Source organism: Hemibagrus wyckioides, linkage group LG09, assembly GCF_019097595.1.
Source record: "Hemibagrus wyckioides isolate EC202008001 linkage group LG09, SWU_Hwy_1.0, whole genome shotgun sequence".
NCBI lineage: Eukaryota > Metazoa > Chordata > Actinopteri > Siluriformes > Bagridae > Hemibagrus > Hemibagrus wyckioides.
In genome coordinates this window covers 9,507,002-9,525,463 of record NC_080718.1, presented here as the reverse complement: position 1 = coordinate 9,525,463, position 18,462 = coordinate 9,507,002, and the positions used below count along the sequence as shown (strand labels likewise).

The window sequence follows — 18,462 nt, the reverse complement described above, 5'->3', positions numbered from 1 at the left end:
AACCCAAGCAACAGTGAAACAGCAAGGCAAACAATGTAATAAAATTACTGATTAAAAAAATAGCATCCTTTTTTTTACTGACTAAAAAGTCCACAGACACCTTCTTGCTCATGAAGGTCAAAGTCAAAGTCTAAAAAAAACTGAAAAATAATCATTAAAAGAGGTAGAAGTTTCTTTCACATCCCTTTAGTAAACTGGTATTATGCAGGAGAAATTTTATTTTTTACATGGCCTGACCACTGTTTTAGTTGAAAAAGCAAATGCTTAGATCCTGTATTACCATAACTAATAGCCATAAATATTAAAGGCTACAGATTATCTATAGATGTTGACACCAATGCACACATTATTAGAGTCTCCACCTGGAATCTTGGTGTTTAACAAAGACACACTGTTAAATGTTGCTTCATTAAACTGTCATGGATTTCCACAAATGGACAAACTGAAGAATGTTTAAGGTTTTTAGATTTAAGCTTTTTCCACCTAATACCGTATTGCAGTCTAGTCGTTTGGGTCGTGATCTAAGATCCTCGTTCTGTTTTTTTCTCATGACTCTGAGACATTATTTGAATGTTTATATTAACATGTTAATGACTGTTTTTCCAGGTCTGGATTTGGAGTGGATGCCACTGAGGTGAAAATCATTTTAAGTGAGTATGCCTCAGGTTGAAGAGGCTGACAATAGATTCATGTTTGTAACATGCACTTAATGGAAACCAGCTTTCATACACGCATTCATGAAATCAGAAATTTGCTGCCTTACAAGTTGTGTCCCAAATGATATACTATATGCTATGCACTATCAATATGCACTGTATACTCTACCATCTAATAAATGAATTTTGAAGGTAGTATTGTCTCAATACTTCTATAATACAACATATTTTTGTGCACCAAGGAACAGTAAGAAAATAAAAAAAAATGTGACCACTATTTGATAATAGGCAGCTTCTCTTTTTTTACTGACTAAACAGACCACTGTCCTGTCCTCTTATTTTCTATTGGCTCATAAGACTAAGGCTTATGAATTCACATAAAAATTCACCTAAAAAATCAAACATTCCTGGAACAAACGCATATCTTTCCCCTTCAGTGAATTTGCCTTTAAGCTTTATGAATTATATTCATGTTTGATCTGCAGTGTACCTGTGCAGACAGGGCAGCATTCACCCTCTGGGATGTAAAAGTTATCGCACTCCAGCTCAGCACACTCAGTCTTGGAACAGAATGAGATGCCTCCACGGCACTGACATAGCCAGCAGGAGTCCAAGCGGTACACCTCACCCTCAGCAAACTCGGTCCCGTTGTACACACACTTGGGGGAAACTGGGAAGGAGAGAGCAAGTGAGTAAACAAATCATTGTACAGCTGACCAAAAAAGAGCATACTTTTTAAATTGTAGTCAATAAGACTACCTTGCTTTTTAAATCCAAAAAAGTGTTTTTTGACTGACACATAGTTTTCCATCTAAAGAGGTCATAGGTCTAGCTTCACTAAATATTTTTTTATTTAAAAACACAAGGATCTGCTCAAGTCGACAAATGACAACATCAAGAAAACAGATGGAAACTTCGGAAGCTTGCCCAGTGAACACCCGCAGGAGTGGAATGAATACTTCCAAGAGCTACTCAACCATGACCAACTGCAAAGACCGCCAGCAGAGCTGCCTCTTATTGACTGACCTGAGATTCTACGCCTCAACGGTAAACCAACTGTTGATGAAATAAAAACCATCACTGATCACTGAAGAACAAAAAGGATCCTGGAATGGATCAAGTCAAGGCTGAAGTGCTCAAGGCCGGAGGAGACATCCTATTTAATTGACTCTGCATGCTTCAACAACTTATCTGCTGTTTAGAATGCATTCCATTGACATGGAAGAAGGCCATCATCTTGCCAATTTTGAAGAAAGGCGACAGTCAGAAATGCAAGAACTACTGTTGTATCATCCTTCTCTCTATAGTTGGCAAGGTCTTCATAAAGTGCCCTAAAATATCATCTGACTCTTCCAAGTGTCGTACAACAGATAGTCTAACTGTGTGTGGATCTAAAATGGACTATGTAAAGAATTTCCTGTCCACCACAGAGTCTGCCAAGAAGACTCTGGTAAACTCTGCTAAACAAACTCTTTTTTCCAAATGTGATGTCTGCAGTAGATCTTGTATGCGTCCTTTAATGACTGACTTTGCAACAAGGATAAAATGTGACAACTAGCCAATGATTGGCAAGACAACTCAGTTGAGATGGCTGAGGTGGTTTGGGTACATCTGCCAACTGGTGACTATGTTGTCAATGACCAGTGGACTGGAAGTTGCAAAGAGCTGCACTAAATGAGACAAATCCAAGCAAAACTGAGGAGGACCTGAAAAAACACAAGGCCATTGCCATGGATCACAAAACATGCAAAGGCATCAAGAGTAAAGTTTGAAATCCAGTGGACCACAGCAGTGACAGCAGACTTCAGATGTAACCCCACCCTGTCTCTAGTTAGGGACCGAAGAAAAAGAAGTGACATAGTGATGGACATGGACATTGTGAAAACACAGCCCTGGTGCAACCAGTAAAGTTAAGAAATGATGGTGTGGGATAGTGGGAAGTATACAGAAAAGTCAAGATGTTGAAACAATCAACATGGCTGGCCTTGCTTAGTTATATGTCCATAACATTTTTAAGACTTATGGCTGTTGCACATACATTAGGTCTGAAATGTAATTGGGAAAAAATTGGACCTGGTCATAAAAGTGGACTTTTGTAGTAGTTTGACAAACATCATGATCAACAAAAATATTAGTTTTTAACTATATGGGCAAATATTCAGTAATATGCTACTGAATATTTTACCAACAACAGTCTGTCTATTCAGACAGAAATATAGCACAAAATTGGGCATCACGTGTTCATTTTAGTCCTAACACAGTAGGATTTTATGATTAACAATAGCAATACTCCTAAAGAGTCCAGATGCTAAAAGATGTCTTCTTATTCACCTTAAGTGCTAAGGCAACATCAGCATCTGTGGGCCATACCTCAATAACATCTTGAAAAAGCAGATCCAACTGCTCGGTCCACTTTCTTCAGACTAATAAAAAGCAGGTGGAGTGGGTCATTTGAAAATAAAGAGAGGAATTTACCTCTTTTATTCTCATCCTTTTTTCCCTCACCTTGCATGTGCATTAAGCAAGCACAGCAAACCAAAAGCAAAACCAGACTCAGTGGCACTGGGATGAGATTTTAATATATCACAGCTTCTAAAAGGAAGTCACAGGCACTGTGTTTTATGAGTTTTAGCACTGTTTGTGAATGTTAATAGTGAGTGTGACTGATGCTTCACAGGTATCAACAAGCACCAGGAAGATATTTTTAACTGGAAGGATTTTTTGTTATTTGGCACCTCTGAAGTTGAAGCTATGTGTTAGTTACCAGAAGATTGTGATTTCTAATCCGAGCCCTAAAAGTAGTTTCAATATTATATGATATTTCTTAAATTAACAATATAGAGACTATTAAAAATCTTATCAAAAATCTTGTTACCCCAAATTTAAGATCTGGTAATCTTGGGTGAGAATAACAGCACTGAGCCGGCTGTATAACTAACAAACTGCAAAGACTTGCAGAGGATCTTCTATATTCTTAGGTTTTATATTGTAGCAACCATGTTTGTGGTAATTTGGATACATGTTTGAGGAAATACATACATTTTGGTGATAAGACGATATATAGCTAATCTTGAGACAACCAGGTTTTGGGAATAAAATATCATAACATTATTGGAATTAAGAAATCAACGATAGCAGTGCTTTCATACTTTGTTTTGAGTTCACTTATTTTGATCTGGATTTGTTCTGAACCTAGTCTTGTCTCTGCCCCCGGCCTGTCATTGGTGTGTTTCCCAATTTTGCCCTGGTGTTTAGTGTTAAACCTGTGATTCATTTTTTTCCATTTACACTACCGATAACATCTTGGTTCTTTGTCTTATTTTGAAGTCTTATATCATTCATTCTTGTCCTTAAATTTCTTAATCCTTGATCCTCGATCCTCTTCCCTGCTCTCAGTATGTATTTACTTCTTGACCTTCATTTGTTTTTCTCTGATTATGATTAATTTATTTTGTTGCTTTCTGCCTGTGCCTTTACTCCTGCTACAAATATTAATAATGATCACTAGATTTGCTCAAATAAACAACAAGCTTGTAGCCTGCCTCATTTACCTGCTACCATATTATGCCCTAATTCAGTATAACACCAATCCTTGCCGGACCTAGTGATCCACCACCATTATGCATGACACTACTTTGGTTTTAACCTCATCTGAATTTTTGTAGATAAAACTTTTTTTGTAGTTCCAATGATTTGGTGAAGTTCAGGAGCTGTATTTCCAATGTTGTTTGATGTTCTGAAGTTTCTCTGATTTGGGCTATTTGGGAGTTTCTGTTGGAGATTAATGACAAGTGGATTTTACATGTGTGCAACTTCAAGCCCCAAGGTAATGAAAATGATCGAAGGCAACAGCAGAATTTCTAGAAAGTCAGATATTTGTCAGAAATGATAAATCATACATTTGAATCGTTGTATTTAATAAACTTTATAAACAATCATGGTGTTGAAGGTGTTTATTTATTAAGGATTTGGCTAAATACTGCTGTATCAGAAAGGTGAAACAGTGCAGTGCCAATGCTCAGTCCTTCTTTTAGACACATATGCACTTTATTACCATGGCACAATTGAATCAGATTCTAAATAAGTTAACCAAAGTCCTGGCAAATAAACTAATAGGCAAGCAGGATAATCCAGCCAAATGACATACACATGCAGGGGAGGTGCATCTGCTTACAAATTATTAATATAATAAGAACTAGACTACAATCCTCTATCAGTGCCCTCTCTTCATTTCCTTTTCTCTTTCTCTCTCATTCTCTGTCTCTGTTGTGAGACACTTAAAATTAGGCCAGATGGCACCAGAAAGGACATGCTTCTTCAAGTCCCTTTTAATCCAAATATTGTATCCGTGACTCCCGCTGCTGCCACTCACAACCCTGCCGTCTATACACACACATAAATGCTCTTACACTCTTTATCACTTCCCACACATCCTTAGTGTCTCACTTTCCCAGACACACAAAACACATGCCTGTACAGATTCCTCTCACTGAACTGTTGAACCCCATGTACTTCCCCACTTGGATGTGTCTGTGAGCAGACAAGCAAAGCCAGACTCCATTCTCCCATTCGGAGCGAGACTGGTAGCCTAAGCGCTTTCCTTCTGTTCACCCGGCTTCCTCTCTAAGTACATTAGTTCCACAACATGGCACACATTTACAGCAGGGCCAAGAGGCCAGAATGGGAGTTTAGACTGTTGGTAAAACAGGGAATATTTGAAGCTGCCACAAAGTACACAGTGAGAGTGAAGTCCCCTTGTCAGTGTTAGAGGAAGAGGCCTACAGCATGCTCTCAATGAGGCTCAAATTTATTCCTACAATCATTCACAAAAGTATACACATGATAAATGTGGAAATTTCGAAAAATTAGCTAGTTCACAAATACATTTGTAGCCTACAAAAGCTCCTCAGTTTGTCTTAATGTAGGCATAAAGAGGCTCACAAATGCAAGAATCAACTGATTAGCTTTAAATTGTTTAACTGCTGGTGAGTTTCTGCAGATGATACTGCCAAGTGTATTTATTTCCATTAAGCCGTTTACATAATTTTATATTAGAATGAAACCAATCCAAAATAAGAGTAGCTATTCAGAAAGCACACAAAAGCCATTTGTGGATGATTTAAAACACTAAATCTAACTCTACTGTTGTTTATTCAATATGCCTTTTTCAGCATTCACCAAGGTTTGCCTTTTATGGACTTTTGTGGGGTCAAGAATTCAAGAATTCAAAGTCCAGAGCGTCTGATTAGTGGCCTTTATAAATACACTTAGAAATAAAGGTAGTGCCTTTTTTTGGCTTTAAAAATTAGCTTTTTCATACATTATTTTGAAGGGCAACAAATCAGTTTAAGAAGTAATTATATGAAAGTGAAATATGTTTTCAATATTTAGAAAATATAATAAATAATAAATAAATCATAAATATTTACATTCTGTTCCTGTTTATATTCTATTAATTCTGTCATTCATTTATTTTTCTTATTTACTTTGAAGTCATATTTTGTACAAGTCTTAATGATAAATATTTGATATTGGCATTTGATCTAACTGCACTTCAAATTTATTTATTTACAATACTGCATTTCTTAAAGAAAAAATCGTATTTTATTCATTTTTATTGCTTTATTAATGAAGATTGATTTGTGTACTCTACCGTAGCACGTTTTTATGGAGTGAAATTTTTGCATCAAACCAAATACACACAAAGAAGCATTTTTCTTTTTCTGTTTTGTTTTGTTTTGTTTACCTTTCTCGCATTTGTAGGAGTCACAGCAGTTGCCTGGTGCTCCTGTGGCCTCACTGACGATCACAGCTTTGTGGCCACTGGGACATTCTGGCTGAGGTGGGCATTGAGTACAGGTGCACTGGGGTGGTAATGTAAGGCAGCAGCCTGAGGGGGGCATGTAGTTGCGGGTCAGCACAGAGTCAGAAGGGCACTCGGGTACAGCTAGAGTCGGGCATGTGATCCCAGCACACTTCAGCTCCACTGAAAAACAGACAGGAGAGAAAATGAGTGGTCGACTAACAGTCATTAGCACCCTCCAGCTGGGGCTGGATGAAGGGGTGCAGAGCAACATTTGCTTTGGTTATTATTAGTATTAATAATAGGATTACTCTAGGTTTACATTATTTGTATAATATTTTATTTATTGACCGTTTAATCTGTACACATGTTCTATTACACAGTGGATTTCATGATTCTTTTTACGTTAAAAAAAGTCAAAATTCAACTGAAATATTTCAGGAGAAAACAGAAAGAACTCATAAACCTGATAACCTGATAGCGCAAGTATGCACAGCTCTTAAACTAATACATTGTTAAAGCCTCAGTCTCAGGGTTGAGTCAATCAACTTGATTTGAAAATTTTATTCTACTCTTCCTTCTCCAGATCTATTAAGTTGCAGGGAGCTCTCAGGTACATAGCCCTCTGCAGCTTATTCAATAATAATAATAATAATAATAATAATAATAATAATAATAATAATAATAATAATGATAATAACAGTATCAATGCTACTACTGCTAACAATAATATTATAATAATATATTATATATAATATATTATAAAGGACGGTGGTGACTCAAGTGGTTAAGTGGTTAAGGCTCTGGGTCGTTGACCGGAAGATCGGGGATCGGGGCTCGGGGTTCAAGCCCCAGCACTGCCAAGTTGCCACTGTTGGGCCCTTGAGCAAGGCCCTTAACCCTCTCTGCTCCAGGGGTGCTGTATCATGGCTGACCCTGCACTCTGACCCAAACCTCCAAGGATGGGATATGCAAAGAAAAGAATTTCACTGTGCTGTAATGTATATGTGACAAATAAAGGCCAATTATTATTATTACAATAATTTAGTGACTACACACTCAGAATTCTGTATGCTCTAATGGATGATCAAAACCACTTTATTAGAAGCACAACTGATCCACAGTGAGCTCCAGAAAGAGAGGCAGAGACTATCAGAGACTTTCATGTTCTCAGCAGTATATCATCTCCCTCTCACTTGACAGGCTTTACACGATCCTGGCCAGCTGAGCACAAGTACACTACACACACTGGCCATCACTGTATGTACACTACACACACTGCCCATCGCTGTACTTCCAGGAAACTGTATACTGTTTCCATAAACAAACACATGTTCAATTACAGCATAAACCCATTTGTTCAAACATTCCAAATATTTCTTCAGCTATTTATGCACTCCTTCATGCCTTTTATTAATAGTTCGACAGCCAGCTGAAACAGTCTGGCTTTTTACCGTGGAGTCCATTTTGATTGTTTTTGTTATAGCTCAGTTTTCCCTGACCGCAAACCCACTGAAGCCATGCTGATACCCAGTAGGGTACTCTAGGGTGTACTTTGGATGGCGCTCAGGAAAAAGAAAATTGGTGGATTATTTCTCAGTGTGTTGTTATTGAGGCCATCATTCAGTGATATTGTAGTAGAACAGAAGCTTCCTCACAGAGCTTGGGTTACATAGCTCCTAAACGGGGTTTATTTTGCATTAGTTTCTTAGTATTGCTCATTTCTATATGGGGTAGAAGTGAAACAGAGTATTTGTATATGTGAGAGACACAGATTGTCTGGTGCTTTTTTTTTCAGTTCAGTATAATTTTATTGGTCAATCCACACACACACACACACACACACAGTGCAGTGAAATGCCTTCTTACATTTCCCAATTTCATTTTAAAAAAGAAAATTTTTCAAAAAATCTAAAAGAAGGATGAAAAGAAAAAGTATGAACTTTATGTGGAACAAAGCGCCACAGATATGTGGAGATTTACAAAGATGTAATGCTTGATTTCAAGTTTTGTTTAAAAAATTATTTCTTCTAATTATTGGATTCTTTGCACCAGGTGCATGTCATTTAACGTTTAAGGGCAGACAACAGCTGCACAGTTTCACCATTTTGTTTAAAACCACCAGTCATGCAGCATTGCCAGGTGAAGAGCTTGTCTAGGGGAGAAAGTAATTCAGCATAACTGTGTGACGAGGCAGATGCCCTGCTGAGTCAGAACATCACAGTAGTGAGACTTCTTCCCCCTGGGAATGTTGCAGTTGCATTTCCCAGGACACCCAAAGGCCTTCGCTCACACATACATGAGATCTGACTAATGCTAGCATCAGAATTGCATTCAGTCCATACTGCCAATATATGTGGACCATCTCTTCTCATTCTAGCTGTCTTCAAACCCACAAGGATATTTATATTCACTTTGGCAAGAGGTGGTGATCATCACACTCAGGAAAACAAACAATGCTAACATGACTACCGATGAATGAAAACTAGCATGACAGTAACACTAGAGTGTTGATCACGTGAGTCAGAGGAGTTAAAAATCATATCACATGACTGATGAGCGACATGAACGCTGTTTGACAATAATATAAGACCACAAACATTAATTGACTTGTGAGTTTGAGGAAAAACAAGCCAGTGAAATTTAACATTTATTTATGCATGAATTTTCAGTTGGTAAAGAAAATGCACATTCTGACTGGACTCTTTAAAGGTACATTTTTGCCTAAATTTTTAACTAAATGTATGTATGTAATGTGAGCATTTGCACTGGTCCACGTTTGCACATCCTGTACCATTATACAGTTAATATTTCTTTTATATTTTGTTTCTGTTTATACTCGTATTTTTCATAGCTTATGGTTTCTTCTTCTATATTTATGCTTCTTTGCTTCATTATTACTAAGCACAAGTACACCAAGACAAATTCTTTATACATGTAAACACACGGACCTTGCAAATAAATGTGATCCTGATTCTAATGCAAGCTAACTCCTGTGGACCTAACAATGCTAACTAATTAATACATGTAGTGACAGACAGTAGGAGTTTAAAATAGAACAGTGAAGACCATGCTTGGAAATCGGTAAAGGCCAGATTTCACATGTTTATAGTGATATATCATGGCTATCAAGAAGCTAAACGACCTAGTAAGCAAAACCACAGATCAGGTTAAACAGCAACAGCGGGAGACACAGGAGACATGACAGAGGCAAGCTCTGGCAAAAATGCAGCTGTAGCAAGAAGCGTATTTGGGTAACATGATTTGACAACACGTTAAGCTAGATAAATGAAATGTAATGATTTGTCATAAATTTCCATGTGAAATAAATGGACATCTGCTGAGGGGAAAGCCTTACTGTAACCTTGTAACTTATCTTCTAGCTAGGTTTCTAAAAGCAAGCAAAGAGACTTTGATATAAACTAGCTCATAGCCATGCTATTTGCTACCAACAGCTTGTGAATTATGTTAATGTAGTAATGAAAGAGGTCCACAGATGTTAACTCTGCCAATGAAGTAAGTATTTTTTATGATACTATTGCAGTATAACAAGTTTTAGGTTCTTTTATCATCTATAATCACTACTTAGTATTCATGTCATGGCAGTCTTTGGCAATGCTAACTCTAATTGAATTAGTCTGTGAAGATTTTCAGTCATCCCGGTGTAGTAATCTGGAAGTTGAGTCATGACAACTGGACTTCTTTCTAATTAGAATGAAACGTTTCACGACTAATTCAAGCAGTTTCTTCAGTCTGAGGGAAGTTGGCAGGATTCCACAAATTTTTATCCTCCAGGGTCTAGGATCCTCCCCTCCCTAAATAGCCTTGTTAAGGGAACGAGTAGAGAGGTGAGAGTCGACTAACTGCATTAGCCAATGCAGACTCTGAAGCTGTGGCTTTCTGTGCATGGGTGGAAACAGGGGATGCGTTCAAAAAGTAAATAAATTGTTCCAATGTTGTACTTCACCTACTTAATCAATTAAATTAACCAGAGCTCCCATCTTGACTAATACTGACTACTGCACTTTAAATGTAGCTTGTGCTGTGCTGTCTTCCAGAAACTCTGCTGATGTCGTTCCCAGGCTCTGACCCTATTACCCTGTTTCCAAGCTTGCAACTTGACTCCAACTGAGGATGTTGACTACACTCTGACATTTACGGAACTGTAAAAAGATACCCTCCATATATCCCCCCACCAAACACACACACAAGCACACACACACACACACACACATCCTCATCACCAGATTAGAAATAATAATAGAGCAAATTAGTAAAGTCATGATAGACTCAATGTCTCCGAGTCATGTCTGCTCAGAATACAAACACTACCTCTGCTGTGGTGAAGGCTGCATATAGGATTATAGGATTTCCTGCCGGTAACACTGTGTTTTATCATCCACACACAAACAGAGGATAACTATAAGGATCAAGACAGGTGGGACTTGGGAACAGTGTCATAACTGCAAAATGCCCCACCGATTCTCACAATCACTCAGTCATGAAGCCTTAAATATTTATTTTGCATTTAATCTAAGCAAAATGGACTAAACTATCAAATGTTATCTGTTTCAACATGACATCACCCCGACGGACTGTTCATCATCGCCGGAGATTTCAATCATGCAAATCTCAGAACAGTGCTCCCTAAATTCCATCAGCATGTGGACTTTGCTACGAGAGGGACGAACACGCTGGATGTTGTTTATTCAAACATTCCCGGCGCGTATCGTGCGGAGCCCCGCCCCCACCTCGGCTACTCAGACCACATCTCTGTTATGTTGATTCCAGCATACAGACCTCTCGTCAGACGCTCTAAACCGGTTCTGAAACAGGTTAAGACCTGGCCAGCAGGAGCCATCTCTGCTCTTCAGGACTGTTTTGAGTGCACTGACTGGGACATGTTTAGGGAGGCTGCAACCAACGGCGACTCTATTGACTTGGAGGAATACACGGCATCAGTGACCAGCTACATCGGGAAATGCATCGATGACGTGACTGTCTCCAAGACCATCACAACACGCTCCAACCAGAAGCCGTGGATGACTGCGAAAGTGCGTGCTCTCCTGAAATCGAGAGACTCTGCCTTCAGATCGGGGGACAGGGCGGCCTTAAAAACAGCAAGGGCCAAACTGTCCCGAGCCATCAGAGAGGCGAAGCGTGCACACGCCCAGAGAATCCACGGCCACTTCCAGAACAGCAGAGACTCCCGGCGCATGTGGCAGGGCATTCAGGCGATCACCAACTACAGGACAACTTCACCTGCCTGTGACAGTGACGCCTCCCTTCCAGATGCGCTGAACGACTTCTACGCTCGGTTTGAGGCACAGAACAACACAACAGCGAGGAAGATCATCCCTCCTCCTAATGACCCAGTGCTTTGTCTCACCACGGCTGACGTGAAGAGAACTCTATACAGAGTTAACCCACGGAAGTCCGCTGGACCAGACAACATTCCTGGCAGAGTTCTCAGGGAGTGTGCGGAGCAGCTAGCAGATGTCTTCACTGACATCTTCAACATCTCGCTGAGCAGCTCCATCATCCCTACGTGCCTCAAGACAACGACCATCGTCCCTGTGCCAAAGAAGTCCACGGTTTCCTGCCTCAATGACTACCGTCCCGTTGCACTCACACCAATCGTGATGAAATGCTTCGAGAGGCTCGTCATGAGGCACATCAAGTCACAGCTACCACCCTTGCTGGACCCCTTACAGTTTGCGTATCGTCCTAACCGTTCCACGGAAGACGCCATCACCACAACCCTCCATCTGGCCCTCACACACCTGGACTGCAAAGACTCCTACGTTCGAATGCTGTTCATAGATTTCAGTTCAGCATTCAACACAATCATCCCTCAGCAGCTGATTAAGAAGCTGAGTCTCCTGGGCCTGAACACCTCTCTCTGCAACTGGATCCTGGATTTCCTGATTGGGAGACCTCAGTCAGTCCGGATCGGGAGCAGTATCTCCAGCACCACCACACTGAGCACTGGAGCACCTCAGGGCTGTGTGCTCAGTCCTTTGCTGTTCACTCTGCTGACTCACGACTGTGCAGCAATGCACAGCTCCAACCACATCGTCAAGTTCGCTGATGACACGACCGTGGTGGGTCTCATCAGCAAGAACGACGAGTCAGCATACAGAGAGGAGGTGCAACATCTAACAGCCTGGTGCAGAGCCAACAACCTCTCCCTGAACGTCGACAAGACCAAAGAGATGGTTGTTGACTTCAGGAGAGCACAGTGTTACCATTCTCCGCTGTCCATCGATGGCTCCTCTGTGGAGATCGTCAAGAGCATCAAATTCCTTGGTGTCCATCTGGCGGAGAACTTCACCTGGTCACTCAACACCAGCTCCATCACCAAGAAAGCCCAGCAGCGCCTCTACTTCCCGAGGAGGCTGAGTAAAGCCCATCTCCCTCCCCCCATCCTGTCTGTGTTCTACAGAGGGACCATCAAGAGCGTCCTGAGCAGCTGCATCACTGCCTGGTTTGGGAACTGCACCGTCTCAGATCGCAAGACCCTTCAGCGGATAGTGAGGACAGCTGAGAAGATCATCGGAGTCTCTCTCCCCTCTATCACAGACATTTACACCGCATGCTGCATCCGCAAAGCCATCAGCATTGTGGCTGACCCCACACACCCCTCACACACACTCTTCACCCTCCTGCCATCTGGAAAGAGGTACCGGAGCATTCGGGCCCTCACAACCAGACTGTGTAACAGTTTCTTTCCTCAAGCCATTAGGCTCCTCAACACCCGGGACTGAACTGTTCTACACTCTCACACACACTCTCACTCAGGACTGAACTGTTCTACACTCTCTCACACACACACACACTCTCACTCAGGACTGAACTGTATACTAACTCTGTCTCTCTCACACACAGATACACACACTCTCTCTTGACTGTGTGGACGCACACACACACACACATAATTTATATTGTTCATTACTTACTGCACTACCTCTACCTGTCATCCGCTGCTATAGTTATACTTATGTTTATTCTATTTGCACTACCTCAACTGCTGCTGTGTATTTTTGCACAATATTTTTGCACAATACTTTTTTTTTCTACATCATTTCACTTTATCTATTTTATTTCACTTACATTCCAGTATATGTTCTTTTATTTCCTTTCAGCGCTAAGTGTCCTGTGTTCTTTTGTGTTGTCTTTATTGTATTTATTGTCTTTTTTGCACTGTCTTGTCTATGCTCTGTTTGCACCTAGCTGCACACTGTGCACTTTACGTGGCTAAGACAAACTTCTGTCCTAGCTCTGTGGTGTTGTTTGTTGTTTTGTATTGTACTAGTAGTTGTATGTTTATGTAGCACCAGGTCCTGGAGAAACATTGTTTCATTTCACTATGTACTGCGCCAGCTATATGTGGTTGAAATGACAATAAAAGCTTCTTGAATCTTGAATCTTGAATCATTCTAAATAACTTAAACAAAAAAAGCTGGAAAATTGTTGTGAATGGGGAATAAATGTCAGGGAGGGGAGTAGATCATTGGGTGTGGGTGGGTGTGTGTATGTGTGTATGCATGTTTTGTTCGTCTAGGAAGGGTTATATTTGGGTAGGAAATCTGACAGTTGAGATTGAGGCAGCAGAAGCCGTTGAATAAATAGTGAATGAGTGTGAGGTATCTGTACAGCACTGTTTTCTTTAGCTGACTGTGCAACAGCAGTAAGCCAAACACAAAGCACACATTGATCAACGTTCCCAATGCATACTAACATGAAGTAAACGGAAAAGGCCTCTTGCATTAAGGTAGGCTCCAAGTCTCTATTTAACAGCCTTTAGAGTAAGTCCTACATTTCAGTCGAATAAACAGCCAGAGGCCTAGGGTTAACTGTCAAACATATTCATTTAAGTTGGTCTGTTAGGAATATATGTTGAGAAGTGTTGAGAAATCTCAAATCAGGAGGATAAAAGACATTTAATATGCATTGTTGTGAGGTGGTGCTATTATGTGAGTAAATTAAGTAATCATCAGCTTTTGTGTAGAAGTTTGCAGTCATTTAAACAAGCTGGGATGGTGATCCAAATTAATTCCATTTAAATAATTCCATTAATACACCCTTTTATACTAGAAATGCTTCTATACCAATACAGGTATCAGTATCCATTTGATACCATGCTCACCTACTCACACTAAAAACAAATAACCTCCAAATAACCTCCAAAACAAATATTTGATACCAGTGATAGTATCTGAAGTGTAGTGTACACAGTCTTGCTATAGAACAGACAATATGATATGACAGTCATGTGGACAGGTTTAATCAAAGCAAATAAGACTCCAAACTACATCATCACCCTTAAATATGAGTCATCTGACAAACCATCTTCATTACTACACAGCAGCAACCAGCCAAGCAGCAAATGCTGGCTAGGTGAGAAATAACGTCTACAGACAACACTAGTGGAGAGAAAATAACAGCTCTTACGCCGGTTTGATAATCAGTCACTATCAGTAATTAACAAAGAGGGATTCCAACACACAATGAAACAAAACTTTACTTTCAGTTGCACAGGACTGAGAAATAAAATTCATTCTTCTTCACTACAACCCTACTTGATTCAAATACCTAAGAAGTTTCCAATCTTATCATTAAAAGTGCTGGTGCAGGTTTTCATTTCAATCAAGAAGGAGACAAATCTGATTCCATCTGTTCAATTAGTTGAACATGCAAGCTTGTTTGGTTGGAACGTGAAAGCCTGCACCCAGACCAAACCTGTCTGAGAAAGACTGGACACCCCTGAACTAGGTGACGAACTTTGTTAAAATCAGCTATAAAAACGCTATAAAGAGCACACACACACACACATACACACACATACACACACACACACACACACTTCTCATGGCTACTATTTAAACTATATAAACAGAGCTAAAAAATCTCAAATTCTTTTTCTGTGACATCCCTGACTGATTAATGTTAAGCTGGTTACTCATTTCAATTATTTAATATATAAATTCTTACCTGGAAATAAGGGCATAGTCTAGCTTACAGTTATTTCAGGTACATACTTGTAATTAGACTGCTAATTATCTTTTAGACTAAAGCTTTACACACGAAATCTTTATGTAGAAAACACTTTCTAAAGGGACAAAAGTTGTATGCTTTTAGGCTACTACTCCGCTGATAAGGACTGTGGTACATTTTAGTACTTTTGTCTGATTGTAAGCACAATAGGAAACATGGGGCAGGCAAGTAGGATGGATTTAACATCAAAAGTATTTCAGGACCACTGTGTGTCCAGTGGGAGGATCTGGGATAATTAGCTACTCAGTGACTATGGAAGCAATCTTTGCACCACAATAGTGGCTATTCTCTTGTGTTTAGCCAACAAAGGCACAAAGGGCTCTTTTGACATGCTTGATAAATTCAATCTAACCAAATGGCCTCTAATTTGCTTGCTATTGGTAGAATGGGAAGGTACTATAAAATGCTTAGCAACCAGTAGGTCCAGGCAGCACACACACAAGCTGCAGCAAGAGTACTGAGCTCAAACACAAATGAAAACACACGCACACACAGGGACAGAGAAAACGTCACACGGAATTGGATAAGCTGAAAATGGAAATTAGTTCATTACTGAAAAATAGCCCATTGTAGACAATGCATCTACATCTGGCACATCCAAAGCTCATTCACGAAAAAGAAAAACAGCTTTATAAATGTGCTTTTCTTTTTAGCAGCGGACACAAGGGCGGCAGTTTTCCTCCACGCTCTCTTTTCCCGCGTGTCTCCTGCAGGCAGAGGAGGCTGTGTTGACAAGCCGGGGTTTACTCATGGAAAAAAAGAAGTGCACAATGCAAGCACTGTTCAGAGACTGACTTTGGATACTAGTCATTGAGGAACAAAGCTGCCTCAGTGCAGCTGCTCTTGCGTGGGCTTCATTTTATATAGTTTGTACACGCAAAAAAACAGACGCTCTGATATCAGATACTCATGTCTGTTTTTGCTTTAGTATTGCAGGTGATGTCAGAGGAGTGAACTAGTGGAATAGGAATGCTTGATGGATGGTAAGCTACTTGAGAGATGTTCTGGAGATGTATTAGCATGCTGAAAACTTCTAGTCAGCAGTGGAGGTTAGTGGAATCTATAAAGAGTAGAAACATGGGATGGGCTACTCCACCTCCTCCATAAATACACCAGAGTATCCATTTCTTGCTTAGTCAATATTTGAGAATAAATATGTCAGTACACTGGACTGGAATAGATGATTGTGAGTGTAATTTGGTTTTTCTGTGTGTGAATATGTGTTGTGTTTGGGTGCATAGTGTAGTACACCCTTCCCCTGTTTGTCAGTTATGTAGTGTGTCCAAAGGCGACCCAAGCTTTTATGATGCTGAACACACGAAACAAAAGTGCTTTCCTGTCTGAAGTCTTTTGTGCTATTGTTGATGCCAGAGATAAAGCTATTTAAGTAAATGAGTGCAAAAGATCCTAACATTTGGTCACAGTTTAAAGATCTTAACACACTGCAACACATTAACTGATCTAGTCCATGCTATGTGTAACAAAACCTGATGGAGAATCTTTCTATGTTTTTAAATGTAATTTTTATGTTTTATAATAGATAGCATAGCTGTTCTATAAGCTTCTGTAAGGTATTTTGCATTCCTCAAACCTTTTGTAGCCACAGACCTCTTTAAGTGCAAAATAAAATTGAATGAATATTATTTAAATAATTCATACTGTGCACAGCAAATATTTTTGTCTATTTACTTGAGTGATAGAGCTTACTGTTCCTGAATGTTCCATCAAGATTAGGTCCAAGTTAATATTATTTTTAGACCAAGACTTGTCAGGCTATGCCTTACGAACCCCTGGGGGTCCCTGGACCTGCTTTTGGCTTAAGCTGCTAAGATGTATTGAATATATTTGCTAGGCAACAAACCACCACAAAATACACTGTGCTGCATTTGAATATACGTGGTCATGGTTCTAATAACAGTTATTGTTAGGTTTTCTTTCTCTCTCTCTCTGTCTCACACTCTCCCACTTTCTGTCAATTGAGCTCATGATGAGAAAATAAGAGGTGCTTTCAGCTACTTCATGCTCTATGGCATGAGAACAAGTTAGAGAATGATGGTGAAAGGAGGGGAACTGTTAGTACACCATACAAACAAATCCACAGACACACTGTGACCTGCACTTCAGCAGTGAAGACACAGTGAAGACCACATTGTGCTTTTGGCAGAAAGCAGTTGTCTGGACAGCACAACAGCCACAACACAAAGAGATGCCAATCATGCAGAACTAAAGAAGAGTGTAAATGGGAATGAGGGAAAGGGATATTTACAGGTGGGCTGAGGCTGAAGAAATCCATCTGGCAGTTCCACTTCACAGCATGGCATCACCATTATACTAGTCACTATTGTACAAGAAAAGAGCCGAACATGCCAAAAATCCAGACTGAACAAGAGCAATTCAACAGAAACAAGGTTTCTAGACATGGAGATGAAACTGGTGGATTATGTTTCTCTTCTCCTGTGTTGAGATGTTTCAAGTACACTGTTTCAAGAGATGTAGTACATTTACAGCTACTGTCTATCATTCTGCTGTACAAAGGCCATATTTCTCCTTTTATCTTGTGTTTAATGACTAATTAAAAAATAAATGGTGTAATATTGCAGATATGACTTAATCCAACTAAAGACTTAGCTCTGATTTAGTTCCACTTAGTTACAATGCAGTTATTGTGATCTGCCTTATCATGATCTGCCAGATGTGAGTGGCTTCCCTTTTGAGTCTGGTTCCTCTGAAAGTTTCCTCATATCGTCTCAGGGAGTTTTTCCTTTACAATGTTGTCTCTGCTTGTTCAGTAGGGATGAATAGGAATTTAATTTTTATTAAAAAAATATATATATTTCTATAAATAGACTCAATGTGAGTCAATGTCCACTGTTAAAAGTGCTATACAAATAAAATTGAATTGAACTGAATCCAACATAAGATTACAGATAAATGTTTTTGGATCAT

General features: G+C 39.7%; 1 protein-coding gene across 4 annotated transcripts in view; it reads right to left on the bottom strand.

Moving 5' to 3' along the window:
• Positions 1–18,462, bottom strand: part of LOC131359110 (cysteine-rich motor neuron 1 protein-like) — a 57,515-nt gene that overhangs the window by 27,150 nt on the left and 11,903 nt on the right. For 3 of the 4 annotated variants that reach the window (XM_058398693.1, XM_058398690.1, XM_058398691.1), the window contains exons 2-3: positions 6,403–6,642; positions 1,147–1,326 (exon numbers count right to left, since the gene is read on the bottom strand). In XM_058398693.1, the coding sequence (XP_058254676.1) occupies positions 1,147–1,326; positions 6,403–6,642 (420 nt within the window). The remainder of the gene's footprint in view (positions 1–1,146; positions 1,327–6,402; positions 6,643–18,462) is intronic. The other variant, XM_058398692.1, reaches the window with a different exon arrangement.